Source organism: Oscarella lobularis, chromosome 19, assembly GCF_947507565.1.
Source record: "Oscarella lobularis chromosome 19, ooOscLobu1.1, whole genome shotgun sequence".
In the NCBI taxonomy this organism is placed as follows: Eukaryota; Metazoa; Porifera; class Homoscleromorpha; order Homosclerophorida; family Oscarellidae; genus Oscarella; species Oscarella lobularis.
This window is the reverse complement of record NC_089193.1, coordinates 2,117,600-2,138,645: the sequence shown is the minus strand read 5'-3', so window position 1 is coordinate 2,138,645 and position 21,046 is coordinate 2,117,600. Positions and strand designations below refer to the sequence as shown.

The 21,046-nt window shown below is 42.0% G+C and overlaps 5 protein-coding genes across 7 annotated transcripts; 2 read left to right on the top strand and 3 right to left on the bottom strand.

Moving 5' to 3' along the window:
• Nucleotides 1-7,024: 7,024 nt before the first annotated feature.
• Nucleotides 7,025-9,239, bottom strand: LOC136198592 (leucine zipper transcription factor-like protein 1). Of its 2 annotated transcripts, none has more exons than XM_065988579.1 (9): nt 9,066-9,239; nt 8,141-8,455; nt 8,011-8,089; nt 7,882-7,950; nt 7,764-7,829; nt 7,617-7,703; nt 7,390-7,557; nt 7,227-7,334; nt 7,025-7,157 (listed from the first exon to the last, which is right to left on the bottom strand). In XM_065988579.1, the coding sequence occupies exons 2-9, from the start codon at nt 8,401-8,403 to the stop codon at nt 7,104-7,106; spliced, it is 894 nt and encodes a 297-aa protein (XP_065844651.1). In that variant the 5' UTR covers nt 8,404-8,455; nt 9,066-9,239; the 3' UTR covers nt 7,025-7,103. The 2 variants fall into 2 exon arrangements, with proteins under 2 accessions (XP_065844651.1, XP_065844652.1); XM_065988580.1 differs by having other exon boundaries at nt 8,141-8,335; nt 9,066-9,232.
• On the top strand, nt 8,938-10,270 carry LOC136198595 (proteasome subunit beta type-1-B-like). The gene is made up of 6 exons (XM_065988584.1): nt 8,938-9,292; nt 9,344-9,451; nt 9,508-9,589; nt 9,639-9,768; nt 9,829-9,935; nt 10,006-10,270. The coding sequence occupies exons 1-6, from the start codon at nt 9,258-9,260 to the stop codon at nt 10,189-10,191; spliced, it is 648 nt and encodes a 215-aa protein (XP_065844656.1). The 5' UTR covers nt 8,938-9,257; the 3' UTR covers nt 10,192-10,270.
• LOC136198575 (ras and EF-hand domain-containing protein homolog) lies at nt 10,119-13,231 on the bottom strand. Its single transcript, XM_065988562.1, has 12 exons — nt 12,667-13,231; nt 12,455-12,613; nt 12,301-12,391; nt 12,137-12,238; nt 11,973-12,059; nt 11,759-11,922; nt 11,247-11,700; nt 11,079-11,184; nt 10,827-11,023; nt 10,606-10,764; nt 10,455-10,531; nt 10,119-10,402 (listed from the first exon to the last, which is right to left on the bottom strand). Exons 1-12 carry the CDS (start codon nt 13,134-13,136, stop codon nt 10,276-10,278), a joined length of 2,193 nt encoding a protein of 730 aa, XP_065844634.1. The 5' UTR covers nt 13,137-13,231; the 3' UTR covers nt 10,119-10,275.
• On the top strand, nt 12,458-15,814 carry LOC136198587 (transcription factor RFX4-like). Of its 2 annotated transcripts, XM_065988574.1 has the most exons (13): nt 12,458-13,393; nt 13,444-13,607; nt 13,682-13,795; nt 13,849-13,926; nt 13,998-14,111; nt 14,197-14,246; nt 14,329-14,429; nt 14,490-14,548; nt 14,606-14,783; nt 14,834-14,928; nt 14,985-15,102; nt 15,160-15,279; nt 15,346-15,814. In XM_065988574.1, the coding sequence occupies exons 2-13, from the start codon at nt 13,500-13,502 to the stop codon at nt 15,672-15,674; spliced, it is 1,464 nt and encodes a 487-aa protein (XP_065844646.1). In that variant the 5' UTR covers nt 12,458-13,393; nt 13,444-13,499; the 3' UTR covers nt 15,675-15,814. The 2 variants fall into 2 exon arrangements, with proteins under 2 accessions (XP_065844646.1, XP_065844645.1); XM_065988573.1 differs by having other exon boundaries at nt 12,458-13,607.
• Nucleotides 15,771-21,044, bottom strand: LOC136198572 (structural maintenance of chromosomes protein 6-like). The gene is made up of 28 exons (XM_065988559.1): nt 20,864-21,044; nt 20,695-20,812; nt 20,531-20,636; nt 20,340-20,479; nt 20,218-20,279; nt 20,084-20,164; nt 19,924-20,025; nt 19,714-19,851; nt 19,586-19,666; nt 19,377-19,523; nt 19,236-19,324; nt 19,022-19,186; nt 18,788-18,957; nt 18,564-18,736; nt 18,481-18,507; nt 18,343-18,423; nt 18,205-18,291; nt 18,028-18,137; nt 17,810-17,969; nt 17,701-17,760; nt 17,591-17,641; nt 17,271-17,528; nt 17,099-17,217; nt 16,940-17,039; nt 16,733-16,891; nt 16,523-16,675; nt 16,359-16,456; nt 15,771-16,300 (listed from the first exon to the last, which is right to left on the bottom strand). Exons 1-28 carry the CDS (start codon nt 20,990-20,992, stop codon nt 16,240-16,242), a joined length of 3,225 nt encoding a protein of 1,074 aa, XP_065844631.1. The 5' UTR covers nt 20,993-21,044; the 3' UTR covers nt 15,771-16,239.
• Nucleotides 21,045-21,046: the final 2 nt, after the last annotated feature.

The following is a 21,046-nucleotide window of genomic DNA, read 5'->3' as shown; positions in this document are numbered from 1 at the left end:
AGAATTTATTCTGAATAAATACAGAAGTTATTCTGAATTAATGCAGAATTTATTCTGAATAAATGCAGAATTTATTAAGAATTAATTAAGAATTTATTCTGAATTAATGCAGAATTTATTCTGAATTAATTTAGAATTTATTCTGAATTAATGCAGAATTTATTCGGAACTAATGCCGAATTTATTCTGAATAAATGCGGAATTTAAACTAAATTAATGCAGAATTTATACTAAATTAATGCAGAATTTATTCTGAATTAAAGCAGAATTTATTCTGAATAAATGCAGAAGTTATTCTGAATTAATGCAGAATTTATTCTGAATTAATGCAGAATTAATTCAGAATTTATTCTGAATTATTGCAGAATTTATTCTGAACTAATGCAGAATTTATTCTGAATTAATGCAGAACTTATTCTGAATAAAAGCAGAATTTATTCTGAATTAATGCAGAATTTATTCGGAACTAATGCGGAATTTATTCTGAATTAATGCAGAATTTATTCTGAATTAATGCAGAACTTATTCTGAATTAATGCAGAACTTATTCTGAATTAATGCAGAATTTATTCTGAATAAATGTAGCATTTATTCTGAATTAATTCAGAATTAATTCTGAATTAATGCAGAATTTATTCTGAATTAATGCAGAATTTATTCTGAATAAATGCAGAATTTATTCTGAATTAATGCAGAATAAATGCGAAATTTATTCTGAATTAATGCAGAATTTATTTTGAATGAATTCAGAATTTATTCTGAATTAATGCAGAATTTATTCTGAATTAATGCAGTATTTATTCTGAATAAATGCAGAAGTTATTCTGAATTAATGCAGAATTTATTCTGAAATAATGCAGAATTTATTCTGAATTAATGCAGTATTTATTCTGAATAAATGCAGAAGTTATTCTGAATTAAAGCAGAATTTATATTGAATTAATGCAGAATTTATTCTGAATTAATGCAAAATTAATTCTGAATAAATGCAGAATTAATTCTGAATTAATGCAGAATTAATTCAGAATTTATTCTGAATAAATGCAGAATTAATTCTGAATTAATGCAGAAAAAATGCGGAATTTATTCTGAATTAATGCAGAATTTATTCTGAATTAATGCAGAATTAATTCTGAATAAATACAGAATTAATTCTGAATTAATGCAGAATAAAAGATCGTGAACTTACGTAGACAAGGTGCTTCAGCTTTCTTTTCAACATTCTATATTCTTTACGAGAGCTATGCTGCCATGAAGCATCCATGATCGTATGTAAGGTGAAGAAAACGACAGGCGCTCCGTCGTGAGTCGACGATACGTCGGCGATCGTTCTAAAAGATCGCTCGTACACCCCGAAACGCCATGACGACGAAAAACTTAGCAATAACCGTTCAGAAAGTGACGGAACACGACAAGAAGTCGATCAAGAACCTCAAACTCGCTCGCTAAGCGATGCACTTGAGACGAACGACGAGCAGGGCTTTTCGAGTGTAACGCGCGCTAAAACATCGCGAAAAAATCTCACATTCTCTGAATAAACACAGAATTTATTCTGACTTAATGCAGGATTTATTCTGAATTAATTCAGAATTTATTCTGAATTAATTCAGAATTTATACTGAATTAATGTAGAATTAATGAAGAATTAATGAAGAATTTATTCTGCATTAATTCAGAATAAAATTCAGCATTAATTCAGAATAAAATCTGCATTAATTGAGAATAAATTCTGCATTAATTCAGAATAAATTCTGCATTAATTGAGAATAAATTCTGCATTAATTCAGAATTAATTCTGAATTAATTCAGATTTTATTCTGAATTATTGCAGAATTAATTCTGATAAAATGCAAAATAAATTCTAAATTAATGCAGAATAAATGCGGAATTTATTCTGAATAAATGCAAAATTTATTCTGAATTAATGCAGAATTTATTCTCAATTATTGCAGAATAAATGCGAAATTTATTCTCAATTAATTCAGAATTTATTCTGAAATTATTCTAGATTAATGCAGAATTTATTCTGAAATAAAGCAGAATTTATTTTCAATTATTGCAGAATTAATTCTGAATAAATGCAGAATTAATTCTTAATTAATGCAGAATAAATCGGGAATTTATTCTGCATTAATGCAGAATTTATTCTGAATTAACTTAGAATTTCAAGGAACAATTGTAGAAGGAAAAATTGCCCCAGGACAAATTGTCCCGGGAACAAATTGTCCCCAGGAAAAATTGTCCTGGGGACAAACTGTCCCAGGACAAATTGTCCCAGGACAAATTCTCCCAGGACAAATTCTCCCAGGACAAATTGTCCTAGGACAAATTGTGAAGGACAATTTGTCCCCAGGAGAAATTGTCCCCACGACAAATTGTCCCCAGGACAAATTGTCCCCAGGACAAATTGTCCCAGGACAAATTGTCCCAGGACAAATTGTGCCAGGAAAAATTGTCCCCAGGACAAATTGTGAAGGACAATTTGTCCCCAGGACAAATTGTCCCCACGACAAATTGTCCCCAGGACAAATTGTCCCCAGGACAAATTGTCCCAGGACAAATTGTCCCAGGACAAATTGTGCCAGGAAAAATTGTCCCCAGGACAAATTGTCCCCAGGACAAATTGTCCCCAGGAAAAATTGTCCCAGGACAAATTGTGCCAGGAAAAATTGTCCCCAGGACAAATTGTCCCCTGGAAAAATTGTCCCCAGGACAAATGGTCCCCAGGACAAATTGTCCCCAGGACAAATTGTCCCAGGACAAATTGTCCCAGGACAAATTGTGCCCGGACAATTTGTGCCAGGACAATTTGTCCTGGGGACAAATTGACCCCAGGACAAATTCTCCTGGGGACAAATTGTCCCAGGACAAATTGTGCCAGGACAAATTGTCCCAGGACAAATTGTCACAGGACAAACTGTCCCAAGGACAAATTGTCCCAAGGACAAATTGTCCCCAGGACAAATTGTCCCAGGACAAATTGTCCCAGGACAAATTGTCCTAGGACAAATTGTCCCAGGACAAATTGTCCCAGGACAAATTCTCCCCAGGACAAATTGTCCCAGGACAAATTGTCCCAGGACAAATTGTCCCAGGACAAATTGTCCTAAGACAAATTGTCCCAGGACAAATTGTCCCAGGACAAATTGTCCCAGGACAAATAGTCCAAGGACAAATTGTCCCAGGACAAATTGTCCCAGGACAAATTGTCCCCAGGACAAATTGTCCCAGGACAAATTGTCCCATGACAAATTGTCCCCAGGACAAATTGTCCCAGGACAAATTGTCCCAGGACAAATTGTCCCAGGACAAATTGTCCCCAGGACAAATTGTCCCCAGGACAAATTTTCCCAGGACAAATTGTCCCAGGACAAATTGTCCCCAGGACAAATTGTCCCAGGACAAATTGTCCCAGGACAAATTGTCCCCAGGACAAATTGTCCCCAGGACAAATTGTCCCCAGGACAAATTGTCCCAGGACAAATTGTCCCAGGGCAAATTGTGAAGGACAATTTGTCCCCAGGACAAATTGTCCCCACGACAAATTGTCCCCAGGACAAATTGTCCCCAGGACAAATTGTCCCAGGACAAATTGTCCCAGGACAAATTGTCCCAGGACAAATTGTCCTAGGACAAATTGTCCCCAGGACAAATTGTCCTAGGACAAATTGTCCCAGGACAAATTGTCCCAGGACAAATTGTCCCAGGACAAATTGTCCCAGGACAAATTGTCCCAGGACAAATTGTCCCCAGGACAAATTGTCCCCAGGACAAATTGTCCCCAGGACAAATTGTCCCCAGGACAAATTGTCCCAGGACAAATTGTCCCCAGGACAAATTGTCCCAGGACAAATTGTCCCAGGACAAATTGTCCCCAGAACAAATTGTCCCCAGGACAAATTGTCCCCAGGACAAATTGTCCCAGGACAAATTGTCCCCAGGACAAATTGTCCCAGGACAAATTGTCCCAGGACAAATTGTCCCCAGGACAAATTGTCCCCAGGACAAATTGTCCCCAGGACAAATTGTCCCAGGACAAATTGTTCCAGGACAAATTGTCCCAGGACAAATTGTCCCCAGGACAAATTTTCCCATGACAAATTGTCCCAAGACAAATTGTCCCCAGGACAAATTCTCCCAGGACAAATTGTCCCAAGACAAATTGTCCCCAGGACAAATTGTCCCCAGGACAAATTGTCCCCAGGACAAATTGTCCCAGGAAAAATTGTCCCCAGGACAAATTGTCCCAGGACAAATTGTCCCAGGACAAATTGTCCCCAGGACAAATTGTCCCCAGGACAAATTGTCCCCAGGACAAATTGTCCCAGGACAAATTGTCCCAGGACAAATTGTGAAGGACAATTTGTCCCCAGGACAAATTGTCCCCACGACAAATTGTCCCCAGGACAAATTGTCCCCAGGACAAATTGTCCCAGGACAAATTGTCCCAGGACAAATTGTCCCAGGACAAATTGTCCTAGGACAAATTGTCCCCAGTACAAATTGTCCTAGGACAAATTGTCCCAGGACAAATTGTCCCCAGGACAAATTGTCCCCAGGACAAATTGTCCCAGGACAAATTGTCCCAAGACAAATTGTCCCCAGGACAAATTGTTCCCAGGACAAATTGTCCCATGACAAATTGTCCAAGGACAAATTGTCCCAGGACAAATTGTCCCCAGGACAAATTGTCCCCAGGACAAATTGTCCCAGGACAAATTGTCCCAGGACAAATTGTCCTAGGACAAATTGTCCCAGGACAAATTGTCCCAGGACAAATTGTCCCAGGACAATTTGTCCCAAGACAAATTGTCCCCAGGACAAATTGTCCCAGGACAAATTGTCCCCAGGACAAATTGTCCCAGGACAAATTGTCCCAGGACAAATTGTCCCCAGGACAAATTGTCCCCAGGACAAATTGTCCCCAGGACAAATTGTCCCAGGACAAATTGTCCCAGGACAAATTGTGAAGGACAATTTGTCCCCAGGACAAATTGTCCCCACGACAAATTGTCCCCAGGACAAATTGTCCCCAGGACAAATTGTCCCAGGACAAATTGTCCCAGGACAAATTGTCCCAGGACAAATTGTCCTAGGACAAATTGTCCCCAGTACAAATTGTCCTAGGACAAATTGTCCCAGGACAAATTGTCCCCAGGACAAATTGTCCCCAGGACAAATTGTCCCAGGACAAATTGTCCCAAGACAAATTGTCATCAGGACAAATTGTCCCCAGGACAAATTGTCCCATGACAAATTGTCCAAGGACAAATTGTCCCAGGACAAATTGTCCCCAGGACAAATTGTCCCCAGGACAAATTGTCCCAGGACAAATTGTCCCAGGACAAATTGTCCTAGGACAAATTGTCCCAGGACAAATTGTCCCAGGACAAATTGTCCCAGGACAATTTGTCCCAAGACAAATTGTCCCCAGGACAAATTGTCCCAGGACAAATTGTCCCAGGACAAATTGTCCCCAGGACAAATTGTCCCCAGGACAAATTGTCCCAGGACAAATTGTCCGAGGACAAATTGTCCCCAGGACAAATTGTCCCGAGGACAAATTGTCCCCAGGACAAATTGTCCCAGGACAAATTGTCCCAAGACAAATTGTCCCCAGGACAAATTGTCCCAAGAGAAAATGTCCCCAGGACAAATTGTCATAGGACAAATTGTCCCCAGGACAATTTTAAAAATTGTCCCAGCACAAATTGACCCCACGACCAATTGTCCTCAGGACAAATTGTCCCCATGACAAATTGTCCCAGGACAAATTGTCCCAGGACAAATTGTCCCAGGACAAATTGTCACAGGACAAATTGTCCCCAAGACAATTTTAAAATTGTCCCAGGACAAATTGTCCTAGGACAAATTGTCACAGGACAAATTGTCCCCAGGACAAATTGTCCCCAGGACAATTTTAAAATTGTCGCAGGACAAATTGTCCCGGAATAGGAATAGGAATAGGAATAGGAATACGTAAAGGAATAGTATGGGGGCGGTTAGCGAGAGTTTTGCACGTGTTTAGCTGAAGTGTTGGACCCCTAAAGCTTTGGTGGATGCTTCCTCTTTTCTAAATGTCTTTTAGCATCCTAAATGCACCACTGCTTTTTCCCTTTTCTATATTCTTCCCTATCCTAATCGTGACGCACGCCCATTCGCCGGAACGGGGTGCGTCATTGCGAGCGTCTCGAAACCCCTAACTACAAAAGTCGCTAAAAATAGCCGCTCGCCAAACGGAAATGACGTAGCCTAACACGACTTCTCGAAACAAAACACACGAACAACACTGAAAGGATTCTCTAAGGGGGGACGATTATCGTTTAGACATTAGTCCTAGCTAGCGTTGTGCGTGGATGGAATGCGCTTGGGGGCTCCGGCCTAGGGGATAAACACGCACCAACACAAACATGCACGCGTCCGCGAGAAACAAACGCGCGCGAGCGAAAAAAAGGAGCTACAAATTCCCCCGCTTACCTTGCGACGTCCTCTTCGCTCCGATGAGCTCTTCGATCTTCGTTCTACTCGACGGCGCGTCGTGTCGTCTCGCGTTCGCCGCGTCCACGCGCGTGCGAACGATCTGGAAGGAGAATTCGACGCCTGCATAGTGAATAGACGCGATTGGCTTACAGTTTCGGCGTTGGAGAGACGCGTGCTTCGTGCGTGCCTCGCGCGCGTTCTCTCGCGCGATCTGCACAAAGGGACGCTGCAATTGCACGCGAGCACTCTGGCTGAACTTACCGCGCTGCGCTGTGTGGCTTCGACGTTCGCCACGTCGTCCAGCCGAATGAGTCCGGACACGCGCTCGCGAGAGAATGAAATTTTGTGTGCGATGCGCTCTCGCTTGGTGCGCGAGGCGTCAAAGGGCCGATGACGCGCTGCTGCAGCGTAATTAGTGTTTGGCAGCTGCGAACGATTTGATTAGATGAGAAAGTAATTTGGACAGTGTTCCGTGTGTGCGGTATTAATTAGGTTCGCCAAATTTGGTGATTTCCGATTACGCCCAGAAAAGAAAATTCGAATCTTTGTTGCACGTACACTTTTAATTAATAAACGAGTACTACTAATCTAAGCAAGCAGTGCGTCTTCTAAAACGACCAGTCCTAACACACTCGAGTACAGATGACATCTATAATATTTCGGCATCTGGTTCGTATCTAGAGAAAATGAGATGATGCCAAATCAAAATCACTGAATAATTGATTGAAGATGGATGTAGTGCTAACTTTTTTAAACGACTTCGAAGATCTTTTAATTAATTGCTCGTTTTTCTTTGCAAGCATTTTTTTCATGTTTGTAAATTGAGCCGTTTCGCCGAGTTTCTTTTCCAATTCCTAAAATCATTATCCACTTTTTTCGCTACTTAGTTCCAAGTACGAAAAATCAAACTTTTTCAGCATTTTCAAGCTTAGCTTTGATAGCCAACAATTCGTGTTTCGTTTCTCCCAATTCTTCCCTCAATTTTCCATTGTCTTCACCCCCAGAAGATTTTCCACTTGAAACTGGAATTGCTTTTGATTGTGAAGAGGTTGTTGGAACAACATCCGATGCCGCTGACTAGAAAACAAGACAATATCTCATAAAACTATCTTCTGACTGATTTTTTAATTAAATACCGATTTCGTTTCTTTTGCTTTTAGAGCTGCTTCAGCTTGCACTAATTGACTCTTCAATTTCCCTTTTTCTTCCAATGCATCATGAGCCTAAAAAAAAGAACAAATAATCATTGTAGTTCAATAGGAAAGAGTCTCCTCTTTCCTTACCTTTCCTTCTATCATTCGCATTCGTTCCTTCATATTTTCATTCTCTTCTTTCAGCCGAGAAATTTCCTATACAGATATATAGAATCAAAAGAAATCATCACAGTGAGTCCACACTAACCATCTGCAGAAGAGCACTCCCACCAGCCTCATTCAACGGCTCCAATTTCGTCTTGGCTGCTGGAAGAGTCTACGTACATAATACATTATTCTATTCTATAGTTGTCTGCCCCCCTCCCTGTGGTGCAACCTTTGAAGCTGTTGCAGATCCTAATCCAGAAGAAGCAAACTGTTTCTCTGCAAATCGAGCAATTTCATCAATCAATTCCCTTCGAAATAAATCACAAATACGAAAAATTGACTTTTCATCGTCATCGTACTGATTCTCGAGCTCAGAAACGTCAGCACTCAACTTCAGATGCCATTTCTCCGCCTGACGAAAAACTTGACGTAGCAGAAGAACGTTCGTATGCGTCGTATGAATCAGTTCCGATTCGACGTCGCCCTTGACAACGGCGCAAAGACCGAATAACATGTCCCGTAGTTCTTCGGCTGTAAACGTCTCCTCCGTCAATCTAGACGAGACGAAAACGCGTAGAATGCACGTTGTAGACATCTCTTGCACGTAGGGTAGAGAGCCCATAAGGGGGACACCTAACTTTGACGTCGTGCTGCAGCGGAACTACGTGCTCGATCTAAATGAAACAAAACACGTCGTAAGCAGAAATTATTCAGCTTCAATTTGCAACTATCGGCTGTTCGATCCGACTTCGCGTTCGCCCAAAAACGGCCAATTAGTGATGTCACTATTGGGGGGTTGATATTTGTCCGGGCCCTAAAGGGGGACACTCGCGTTTTTGCCCGATTTTTGCCCGATTTTCTGCACAAAACGCATCAAATACGTTTTTGCCAACTACTAGCGCTACATAACGTTATAGTTACAGCACCACTACTCTAATTCCACGTGCATAAACGTACTAAAAATGACCACGAAAATTAAAGTCTTGGATGCTGTGCAACCAGTTACTGCCAAGCTAGAGCACATCACCGGAGCAGCGAAAGTGATCAAATTTTCTGTGTGGTACTAGTTGCCACGCCCCAAAGTTTCGAAATCGCCGAGGAGGTCTTAACGTCAGCGAATCGGTTGATATCGAACTAGCGACGACACGACTCCAAAGCAAGGTCGCTGAGGCTTCGACTAAGTAACCAGTTGGCCCAACTCTTTAGCGTTTGCAGCGTGGGAAACGTGCTAAAAACCTATGTCCCCCATTAGGGGGTGTCCCCCTTTACCGGCCTCTACCCTACCTGCTTTCTTTTAAATCGTCGAACGCCGAATCGACGGTTTTGATGCGCTGTGCGCGCTTAAAACGCGCGAAGCGAAGATATTTGACGATGGCTTCCGTGTGGTGCTCATTTAGACCCACTTCGGAAGTCTATGTAGGCTGCTGCGCGTGATCACCTAGTAACACTGCGCGTGCTCATCGATAAAAGCGAAGGATGGCGAGGTTTTCTCCTTACGTTCTCAACGGCGGGTACGAAGAATGAATCGTTTGTACGTTTTCGTTACTCAGCGATGGATATAGAACGATTTTCGGCGTTTCGGGCGACGATTTTGCTCTTATCGCGAGCGACACGCGTCTCAGCGAAGGATTTCGTATTCATTCTCGCGACGTCCCGAAGATTTACACGCTGTACGTTGGAATTTTTCGAGAAAGGTGACAAGTCGACTTGTTTTTGTGCATTTTAGGACTGATTCGACGATCCTCGGCTGCTGCGGCTTTCAAGGCGATTGTCTGACGTTGAACAAACACTTGGCATCACGACTTCAGGTAAGAAGGAGCCACTAGCTGCATAACCACGTCAATCGTCCGTGTATAGACGTATAAATATGCCCATCATAAGGACATGAGTTCAAGTGCCGTTGCTCAAATGCTTTCGACGATTCTCTATTACAAGCGCTTCTTTCCTTATTATACGTACAACGTCATTGCAGGGCTGGACAGCGAAGGTAATCACTGACACTTTTATCTACAGTATTTGTTATTTGTATTGATTGATTTTTTGACAGGCAAAGGTGCCATCTACAGTTTCGATCCCGTTGGATCATATGAAAGAGAAGTATTTCGAGCTGGAGGAACGGCAGCAAATCTCCTCCAGCCTCTTCTAGACAATCAAGTCAGTATACTATACTGTAGATTCAAAGGAAGGGAAAAATTTAGAGAAACCTCACATTGATTATATGTAGATTGGATTTAAAAATCAAGTGAATATAGAACGAGAACCGTTGAACGCCGTCAAAGCAATTGCTCTCATCAAAGACGTCTTTACAGCCGCTGCAGAACGAGATATTTACACAGGTGACGGGTTAGTCATTAAGGTAGTTACGAAAGATGGAGTGGAAACGCACACATTTCCTCTGCGCAAAGACTAGACACTAGACACTAACTGTAGCACACACACACACACACACACACAATAAAACTGACTGAAAATAAATAAATAAATGTCAAGATGTTTAGCATCTACAGAATGATTTCTTTTCTCTTTCCTTCGACGATTTCAGCTGTACAATTTTCTCTTTGCCGTCTGAAAACGAGAATTTGGCTTGATGAGCAAGAAATTCTTCTCTATGCAAAACCAATCTAAAAATCAATCAGTCAATGAATTTAATGGATCCTAAGGGGGTAAATGAACCTGGTAAATTCAACAAAAGAAGCTGTGACATTGATTCCTGTTCTGCAACTAGTTTCAAAGAAGAGTGAACCATGCATCTGTTGTTGTCAAAGAAGAGAGAAGAAGAAGATGATGATGAACGTACACGAACTGCAAGTCTAACCCCCCTAACCTGAGCAAATGCCGTCACGTCACGACGTTCTGTCGTCGACGTCATCTCCGCCGGTAAGTCATCATCATCATCATCATCATCATCATCATCACTACTGCATTTTAGTAGATCAACCTTGTTACCAATTAGCATTATACTCGTCGATAGGGGACAGTTTTCCTGTTTCAACATCATAGTACAGTTTATTTATTTATTTCCCTTCTATGCACTAGTGATGATACCTGGGCCTTTTCTAACCACTTTTCTAAACTTGAAACTGATTTCAAGTTGGTCGTGTCATAGACAATGATAATTCCGTTTGCCTTTCGAAAATAAGATTTGGTTATAGCCATAAACCTCTCTTGTCCGGCCGTATCCCAGAGTTGAATTCGAACGAGCTCATCCCCAACGGCTACGTTCAATATTTCAAAATCAAACCCTTTAATAATTTGAGATCAGTCATAGGGGGAGGATCATTAGGATGTTTCACAAACCGTTTGTTGTTTGCGTTGTGCAGCTAAATTCGTTGTAGCACACCTGTCTCAAATAGCTACTCTTTCCCACACCGGGATCACCCACCAAGACGAATTTGTAAACGTGCTATAGTAGACAATCGTTATCTATCACATCCTTTACTGTCTACTGTACACGTGCACGCGTACCTGCTGATGATAAGTAGTCATAGTATTGTCTCTTTCTAAAAGTGGACTGCTTCTGCTTCTTGACACGTTGATTAGACTGCACGTATCGTAGCCGTCAATTGTTCGACTTCGACTGCACAATTTTTCGTCGTCGCTTTCTCCGCTTCCGTATTCAATTTCCTTATAGAGACGATCGCACGTCCAAATGACGGCGAATTTTGGCGCTTTGCCTCTAACAAACAGCGATTTTCTCATTTCAGTTGTCTTTGCGTCGGGCGACGGAATTGGCTCTACACGACGACACTGTTGCATGCCTTGTACCAAATCAGGAACGGCGGCACTAGTAGTAGTAGGAATAGTAGCCACCATAGTAGTAGTAGTAGTAGCAGTAGTAGTAGTCGTAGTCGTAGTAGCTGTGACGACATTGCCGTCAGCTAATTCTCGATTCATCTTCATTAATTCATTATTTTCGTTCCTAGAGTTAAAGAGAGAGTGGTAGAGCTTCTGAAGATGAAATTTCTCCGTCGACTTACTGTAAGAAACTTAGGTGAGTCTTTAAGCTTACAAGTTCACTCCTTGTCTCCTCTCCTCTTTGCTTTTTCTCTCTTAGTTGTGCTTCCAGCTGATTCCCACGCAGTTGGGCTGTACACAAAAGCTTTTCGACGCGTTCTAATCGAACTTTTAACGTTGGTTCAGTCTAAAGGCTATACTTAGATTGGTAACTTCATTCATTCATTGGTACGATACCATCAGTTCAAGTTCAGTTTTTGCTTTGCGTTGCAACGTCTTTGCTTCGATGCATCGTTGCTGAACGTCAACGAAACGACATTGAGCCTATCATTCATCAATCGATCAATCGATCAATCAATCAATCAATGACCAATGGCTACAGAGTGACATGCTTTCTGTACCTCGTGGAGTTTGCATTCCAACGCTTCCAATTCCATATCTCGACACTCTAGCGTACTGGACATAGTATCGATTCGGCTCAATGCTTTATTTTCTCGTGAACTCTACATCATCATCACATCATCATTAAATGTGTGTCATAAAATCAATTAGGGTATATAATTACCGTTTCTTCTAGCTGTCTCTCCAACGTAGCAATCTGCTCCTGTGCTTCCTTTTCAATAGCTCTGACTTTGCTCTCATACCTGTCCGTAAGCCTATATCACATAGTGTATGATGATACTGTACTACAGTACTGGATCGATCAATTGGCGCGTCACCTCTGCATAGCGTGCGTGAGCGTCGCGATTTGTTCATGTAGTCCGTTGACTTTGTCGTCGAATTCGCAGGCCAGCTCTCTGACGACAATTTCGAACTCGTCAATCAACTCAGGACGTTTCGATCGTAGCTCTCGCCAAAGATCGTACAAATGGGGACGACTAAAAGGCAGAGAGTAAGTCCAAGTGTTCGATGATGTCAACATGCAACGAACCTTCTCAACTTTGCTGCAACAGCAGCTCGTTTTGAGCTGCCAATAAACGTTTCCCAAGCCAACGCGTCTCTTTCGTCGTCTTTTTCTTTGTATTCTTGCTGCTGTTGCGGAGGATCCCAAAAAGCCCCGCCCCCGCAATCGACGTCATCATTATCATCATCATCATCATCATCATCGTCTTCTTCGTCGTCTTCAGCGCCGCCGCGGCCACGAAGACTCGTTGCAGCGACGACAAAATCGTTACGATCGATTTTTCCATCGCGATCATCGTCAAGAATTTGGAAAATGGCGACCATTTCGTTGCGATCGAATTGCTTCGATTCGTCGTCGTTTTCGTTGAACACTTGGTCACACAATCGTACGAAATCGTCAAATCGAAGCGATCCACGTTGATGAAGATCAATTTGGGAGAAGAGAGAAGAGCCACAGAGTCGTTCTCTTTGTCCTTCTTTCTCTCTATACCCAGACATAGACGTAGATGATGAGGATGAGGATGATTGTAGACATGAGGGAGGAGGAGGAACGAAGGAAATGAGCCTGTGACTAAGCGACGTTAACGACGCATGCACGCGTTTTGCGTAGCGCCTTCCTTCCTGTTGACGGAACGACGTACACATACTGTACACTGTACACTGTACAGTCTATCTGTTCATTTGTGATCACATCAACTCTCTCTAAACGACAGTCTTTATCTACTAAGTCGTCCTTTCGGATCGTTGTGCTAATTGTGCGAGCTGAATCCCTATGTCTATGGAGTCTCTCCTAATCTTATTATAGACGCGACGCTAAAGCAACATCCTCTTCTCACTTTTCTTCTGCACGTGCAGCACAACATGGAACGAGCGCACGCTCCTCTCTACTCCTTTTTCTCACCTCTTGCCAACTATTCCTCCGTCATGTCATCGCGAAAAAACGGCATAGACGCGGGTTCTCTCCTTCTTGTAAGTCCTAAATTTGTCACTGGCTACCTGTGCTACCTGTCCTATCCTACTATTCTTTCTTTCTTTCTATATAGGTCTCCACCGGAGGAGGAGGGGGAGGAGGAGGAGGCTCAAAGGCAAGTAACCTCTTACCAGAATTTCCTCAAGCGTCAAACTTGACTTTGCCAGACTCCGTTCCTCAAGTCTTAGTACGTACGATACATATGCATAATGCTTTCTTATCATTTCTTCGTCATGTCAGGTCGAGACGTTTGTCATGATGTACAGAGCTCATTGTCAGCGAATATTGGATACCGTTGTCCGAGCCAATTTCGATGACGTACACACACGTTTATCTTTTCTCAACTACTGTATATTAGTAGTTAGTAGGGTCACTCCTCCCTTATTTAGGTACAGAATTTTTTGATTCACTTTTGGCAAGGCATGCCAAATCATCTATTGAAAATCTTGGAATCTGAAATTGTTCAGGACGTCATTGCTGTTTGTGATTGCATTCTCTATAAGGTAGCTACATCATCATCATCATCATCATCATCATCATCATCATCATCATGACATGGTACTGTGCTACTTTTCCCCTTGGAATTAGGTTATTGTTTCCGTACTCGTTCCTTCTGCACTGCAAGCTCTCCCGGAAAGGTTAGAGTACACCTTTATTTATTTACATATTTATTTATTTATTTATTTATTTATTTATTATGACCTGAACTTTTTTATTCAGTTTGGCTCAAATAATTCGACAATTTTCTCTTCAATTTGAACAGTGGATCCTCGTTGCACTGCAGGGATTGCCCAATTCGCTGGCTCATCAGAAACTAAATGGTTTGTTTAACTAATTAAAGTGAATTGATACTGTAGTAGCAAATTTGTATTCCCCACTAGTTGCTAGATCGTTTTGCAAAACGTTGAAGAGACGAACATCACTCATTCATCTTTGCCAAGTACATACATATATATAAGGAGAGATGCAATTGCTTTGACTCTTGGGGGGGGTAAAGGCTGCTCGCAATGTCCTTCGAAGTTCGGAGCTCGTTTGTCAAATGTTGTCTGACTGGAAAGAGATAGACATTGGAGCAATAACGGATCAATGTCTTTGGGCTGTGAAGGACCAAAAGGACGTCAAAGAAGAAGAAGAAGATGATGATGAACGTCCTTCTGCTAAAATGCCCAAGCAACGTAAGCCAAAATAACATAACGTAGAGGAAACTGCATTGAGTGTCATTTAGACTTTGAAGAGTTTTTCGGATTGCTTGAAAGGCAAGCGTATTTGGAGAACTTTGTCGAGTGGCTTGCTCGTCTTATGAATCAGACAATTGCAAAGGCAAGCAAGAAAGCGTATACTTTAGTTCATTCATTCATTAACTATTTCATTGACAGTTGGTTAACGACTACGGATTGTCTGATGAGGAGTCAGCGCGAGAGTTTTATCTTCGATGGTCTTTCTTTGTCACATCTCTCGTAAGGGATCTCACATTGAATAGTGCTCCAAGTTTTGGTACCCTAAATTATAATTCAAATTTATTATTTTCTTCACTTTCTCTCTTCTCCATAGGGTCCTATCATCTTTTACTATTGATGCTTGGTGATTACGTACTCTATTTTGGTGAGATGTACGGTTGCCAAGCAATGGAAAAGCAACTGCAAATGAAGCTGGCAGTTCATTATAAAAAAGGTATGCTATTGACATCATCATCAACTACAGTAAAATGAATATCTTTCTCTTTACAATCTACTGTAGATAAAAAAGGAGAAGAAGATGATGACAATGGCGATGATGAGGGCATTTCGAAGAGACGGCAGTCCAGCATCTCCTTTGTCTTGTCGGCGCCTTTTCAAGTTCCATCATCAACAATTCCAACTGTACCTGCTCACCAGTTCTATCCATTACCAAATTCAATTTTATACGCTGGAGGCGTCGGCGTCGGAAGTGGAAGTGGAAATATACCGGCAACGGCGGCGGCGACGGCGGCGGCGACGGCGGCACCTCTTCAACAACCCGGCGGCGGCAATTATCCTCTACGTTCTTTTCCTGGCGCAGAAACTTCGCACTTTGATGTTTGCTACTAGTAGGCGCATATTACAATCGCGCGCGCGCGTGCCTCACGTGGTCCTAGCTAGGCGCGGCAGTTAGGGCCACGATAGAAAAATAAAAAGCAGGATGTGTCATGTCAAAATTTTATTTAATAAAGTCCCGGATGTACATAAAAACGAGCAGAGTTTTCCCTCTCTTCTATCCACCCCCTCACCCCCCAGACGGGGGTAAGGCCAGGTGGGCACCTGCTGTGAGTCGACGGACTCGAGGGGTCACTCCGTACTCCCCCGCGGAGGATGAGCCCGTTTAACCTCCTGGCTCCGAGCCTTGGACTGCGAGTGGCAGCTGGGATGTCAGTCCACTCACAGGTGCAATTCCAAGGGGCGTCACTGATTTACCCGCCAGTGCTCTGCCTTACGCGGGGAGGCAACTCTATAGCCTCTGCAGAGGTGACGCCTATTTAGCCTCTTGGCGACAGAGGGATGTCTTCTTCGCAAGCCCATTCGACGCTGCAACGGCAAAACCACGCATAATATCATTATCTTACTCTCATAACGCAACGCAAAACAGTTGAATTTAACTATTCAAATAATCAATCAATCAATGCCTTTCTGGATCAGGTAGACGCCACGTTTTCACGCCTGGACCCCCAATAAAAGCACTAAAACACGTAAGAAAGTAGCAAAAACATAGCCCTACCCCCCCAATCCGCTACTCACCTCATATCCTGCGGAGACAAAAAGATGTGCTGTTTGCTTGAGTTGTCTTGAGCAGCTGTGACAAGCATGCGCATGCTGACCCGTCGATTCACCATGTCCTACAGTAATAGAAAAACGAAGAAGATGATTAATTAATTAAAGTACTACTCGCGAACCAACCATACCATAAATATATCAAATTCGTCCAATATATGGATCGGCGAATCCAGCACAACCCACAGCGACACAACAAAGCAGACGGTCGTGAAGGAACGCTCTCCGCCTGACAAAGCTCTCATATCAGCCGTTCCACTTCGATCTTCTTCGACTGTTGACACCTTATAGAGAAAAGGCTTTATATTCTACTCCCCCTACCGCACACTGTCTCTACGTACCGTAAGTATGATTTCCTTCTTCTTATGATCAAACCTCATGTGGCCAGTGTAATTGCGCTGACTTGCCATGAGAGTAAAGACAGTTTGAGCGCGATACGCCAAACTTTTACGAAATCTAGCGAAATTTTTCCTTCGCAATTCCATCACCTCATTCATTTTCTAAAATCATCCATCATCATCATGAATCAATCAGATTCAAATACAAACCTCAAGATAGCGTTCCGTTGCGAGAATATTTTTCTTTGTCGTTTTATATGCCTTTCGTGCATCAAAGCATCTGCGAAGAATTTCCTCTCTGTTCCCCTGCCTACAAGATAAACCAGCTACACCTCAAGCAACTATTTCTAGAAGCACATAGAAACGTACGTTTGTTCCCGATGTCGAATAGACGCTTCGATTCTCGACACGTCACGCTTCAATTGGTCAGGAGTCTTATCGCTTTCAATACGATCGGAGCAAATACGGTTGGCCTTCGCAATCAATTCCTACCAACCCACAAATATATTAATTAATTAATGAAACCTTCCGTCTAAAGTACCTCAAGTTGTTCTCGACGATTGGCCAAGGTTCCTTTCTCTTCGTCAATTTTATCTTTCAATCTCTGATGACGTGTTCGTACTCGTTCAAGTTGAGCCCTGATCGTTTCCAATTCACTTAAAGCTGCTTCTTCGTCGTTCTTTTTCGACTCCATCGCTTCCATGAGATCATCAACCTTTTTCATCACATCATTGACTCGTCTCCTTTGAGCTTCTCTTTCTTCGGCACGCATATCCCTTTCGCTTTCTTTTGCAGTGCTCTAAAGAAAGAAAACAAGGCACTCTTTCTTTATACACAAGCAAGTCTTGGAGGTAAGTCTACTTCTTGAGTTAACGTCAAAATTGCCATTTCAATTTCCTCAACGTGGCTTCTCTAAAAGAGTAAACTAAACGTAGGGGGTAACAAAACAAAATGAGATGGACTATTCTGACCAAGGCAGCTAAATCACTTGGACCCTCTTCATCTTCAACGAGTTCCAATTGACACAACTCCTAAGAAAAGTGATGAGACAAAGAGATTTAATCATTCCTTACGCTTTACCTCTTTCATTCTATTCATTTGATTTTCATTTTGGTGACACTGCTGCAAACAACGACGCTTTGCATCCTCAGCATCTCTCTTTTCTCTCTCCACTGCATGCTTCTGCTCCATCAGTTGACGCAATTCGTCATTGACTCTTCGCAACTCGTCTCGAACCATTCTAAATGCGATCATTAATTAATGACGTCAAAATCGCGAAGTGAGTTTTTTTTTCTTACGCTATTCGTGTTTCAACCGATTGATGAAGAACTTTGGCAGGGACGTCTCTTCCCGAATAGAAACGATTTGTGCTGCCACCATAGACTTGATCCCGTTGGACAGTGAATGCCTAAAAAATACATCATCAGTTGTTCTGCTGTCTGAGTGAGATGCTCAATGGACGGGGGGCGGCTGACCACTTTCGCTCCGCGTGGTTTCTCTTGGTGCATCACCCTTTGAGCTCTCGTCGCGTCTTCAATAAAAAGCATCTGGTCAACCGCTTTCTAGAGAGTCTTGAAAGAGATACTCTACGTAAAGTGAAGGAGGATATGTACCTGATCTACAATGACGTTAAAAACGACGGGATCAGTGCATTGAACGACGTCAAGAAACGTCTTTTCTCTGCATTGAGGAAGCTGTAAGTAAAGAGACGATGACGATGATAATAGAATAGAGTGAATTGTGACACTAACATTGGCTCGAATATTGTACGCTTCATTCTAAAAAAATCGCCATATATATTATTTTAATTATTAGAGGGAGGAGTGATTCGTACCTGAAATTTTTGAATGATAATCGACGGCCTTTTGCCTTGGCATCTCCTACTAATAATGCGCTGAAGAAGTTGATAGTCATGTCCACTTTCACAGCAAAAGGAATAGACCAAATCGCCAAGAGCTTCTTCAAGCCCAGCAGCCCAACGACTCTCTTTCAATTTCAAATATCGACCTGATATGTATGGAACGATGGAACAATTTAGGAGTTAGCGTGATTTCTTACCAATAGGACCCTTGGGTTTTTTTCTGAAGCCCGTTTCGCGGCTGATATCCTGAACGACGGACTCAGCCCACGACCCATAGACTCGCAATTCATTGGCACGATTTTGTTCCAAAGAACGAAGCTCCGTTTCGTGCCGATTAATCAACCTTCTCTTATCATCAATCTTTGGTCTAAAATAACAATAATAGGACGCTGGTAAAAAAAGAGGAGTTATAACGTAGTCTACTCTAGTACCTCAATTGATAAATGTTGCCATTCAACTCGGTCAACGTGTCGTCAAGACGACGCTTTTGTGCGCTCAATGATTGGCCCTCTTCAGTGCAACTACTGATCTCTTGTCTCAATTCGCCTATTCGATTCTCTCGCGCTTCCTTTTCAGCTTTGAAATCGCGACTAGCACTAGAAAGAAATTTGGACACGGTCTTCTTTATTTCATTTTTCTACTAACAGCATTTCCATTTCTCTGATTTTCTCCTCCGCCTTTATCTTATCTCCTTCAGCATCGCGAATATCTCGCCGAAATTGAGACACTTCTCTCTAATAAAAGCACATAACAAACATAACTCTTAGATCATCTGATCATTCATACGTCAACTTGGCGGTAAGCATCCTTTCTTTTCTTCTCCTCTTCCTTCGTTTTGGCTTTTTCCTCCGCCACACTTTCCAATTCCCTCGTCATCACCTCCAATTCACTTTCAACGACTTCGTGAGCAGACAACGCTTCCGACTCCTTCACCTAAAGTAAAAACCCCGACTTGGAATTCAATTATTAGAGGAAAAACTCGTTTTTTAAAAAACCTTCAAATCGTCAATTTTCTCAATAAATTCCGGTTCCTTTGACTCCAATTTCTCCACGGTTCCAACTTGTTTTTCAACATCCTAAAACTCACTAGGGTATCGTGATAATAAATAGTAATTTGATTTACCTTTTCCTGGTCTCTCACGTAAGCCCATGCGAGTTCATGTTTCACTTTTTGGCAGCGTTCAACCATCTGATCCAATTCGTCCAAACTTTTCACGCGATCTTCCAATTGAACGACTTCCCGTTCCAGCCGTGGCAAACCCTAAAAAAAACAATAGAGAGAGAGAGAGAGAGAGAGAGTCTTTACTTATTAGCTAAAGGAAAGAGAAAAAACCTTTTTCTTTGTTTCAAGCGTTTCTTCTTGAATAGCAACATTCTCCAATATCAATTTATAATCCAAGTTCAATGTCTCCAATTGAGTTGCCTTCATAAAAAGCTAAAAAGAGAAATGACGTCAATTTGAGAGAGAGGTTCCAATACATCATCATCATCACCTTATATTTATCCTTGGGAGAAGAGGAATGAAGATAATTGCGACTTGTGTCTTGAGTCAAAAGGCAAACAGGATTCTCAACCTTTATAAAAAAAACAGAGATATTATATATAATAGAGGAGTGTAGTGTCTTACCATGAGACCAAAATGATCTAAAGCACGTTGCAAATCCTCTTTCTTTTTAGAAACAATTTTTCCTAAAAAAATAAGGAGACAATAAGGAAAGTAGTAAATACATAACGTATCGTTCTCCTTACTATTTGCACTCATTATTGTAAAGGTGCCAGGTCTGTTATCACTGTAAATTCTTCTCTCCACAATAATACTTTTTCCATATTTCTCTTTTTGAAATGGATCCGACGACGAATTTCTCAATTGAATGGTAACAACGGCAGTTCTAAAAATAATTAATTAATACATGTAAATTAATAGATTAATTCTTACATACCTTTCTCCATTTTTAACGAAACATTTCAAACTTTGTCCTCGACTCGTCGTCACAGCCGAACTTCCGAGTCCTATCATAACTGCCGTCATAACAGCACTTTTTCCACCTTTTATAGACATAGACAATGATAGGTTCGCTCGTCCCTCAAAAGGGGCCTCACTTACTTCCGTTCTTTCCAATGATGAAATTTACTTGAGGATGGAGTTCGAGTTCCAAAAAACGATGACACATAAAGTTTTTTACTTCCAATCGCTCGATTATGCCGTTTTGTGATTCCGATCGCTTTATAATCGCGTCGTAAGACATCTGAAAGCTCCATTTCTTTCGTTTTACCCTCGTCGCTTGACTGTGCTGCGAATGATCGCCACTAGACTCTTCGTACGACATGGCTACGGATTCATCTCGATCATCCGACGACTCGAGCGACTGGTGGGACCGTTTTCGCGGCCGCGACGACGACATCTCGAACGTTTTCTTATTAGGGTCGGTCCGCGCAAACTAATACGGGACAGCAGC

Coding starts and splice junctions, on each gene's coding strand:
- LOC136198592 (XM_065988579.1), bottom strand. CDS start 8,403: ATGGGCTCTCTACCCTACGTGCAAGAGATGTCTACAACGTGCATTCTA. Junction 7,830..7,881: donor GGAGTGCTCTTCTGCAGATG/GTTAGTGTGGAC, acceptor ATATCTGTATAG/GAAATTTCTCGGCTGAAAGA. Junction 7,704..7,763: donor TGCGAATGATAGAAGGAAAG/GTAAGGAAAGAG, acceptor TCTTTTTTTTAG/GCTCATGATGCATTGGAAGA.
- LOC136198595 (XM_065988584.1), top strand. CDS start 9,258: ATGGCGAGGTTTTCTCCTTACGTTCTCAACGGCGG. Junction 9,452..9,507: donor GTCCCGAAGATTTACACGCT/GTACGTTGGAAT, acceptor TGTGCATTTTAG/GACTGATTCGACGATCCTCG. Junction 9,590..9,638: donor ACTTGGCATCACGACTTCAG/GTAAGAAGGAGC, acceptor GTCCGTGTATAG/ACGTATAAATATGCCCATCA.
- LOC136198575 (XM_065988562.1), bottom strand. CDS start 13,136: ATGTCTGGGTATAGAGAGAAAGAAGGACAAAGAGAACGACTCTGTGGC. Junction 12,239..12,300: donor AGAGACAGCTAGAAGAAACG/GTAATTATATAC, acceptor ATGATGATGTAG/AGTTCACGAGAAAATAAAGC. Junction 11,923..11,972: donor AAACTGAACTTGAACTGATG/GTATCGTACCAA, acceptor TATAGCCTTTAG/ACTGAACCAACGTTAAAAGT.
- LOC136198587 (XM_065988574.1), top strand. CDS start 13,500: ATGGAACGAGCGCACGCTCCTCTCTACTCCTTTTTCTCACCTCTTGCC. Junction 13,608..13,681: donor ACGCGGGTTCTCTCCTTCTT/GTAAGTCCTAAA, acceptor CTTTCTATATAG/GTCTCCACCGGAGGAGGAGG. Junction 14,549..14,605: donor CACTCATTCATCTTTGCCAA/GTACATACATAT, acceptor GGGGGGGTAAAG/GCTGCTCGCAATGTCCTTCG.
- LOC136198572 (XM_065988559.1), bottom strand. CDS start 20,992: ATGTCGTCGTCGCGGCCGCGAAAACGGTCCCACCAGTCGCTCGAGTCG. Junction 20,026..20,083: donor CTCCCAAGGATAAATATAAG/GTGATGATGATG, acceptor TTCTCTTTTTAG/CTTTTTATGAAGGCAACTCA. Junction 19,524..19,585: donor AGAAAATTGACGATTTGAAG/GTTTTTTAAAAA, acceptor TTTTTACTTTAG/GTGAAGGAGTCGGAAGCGTT.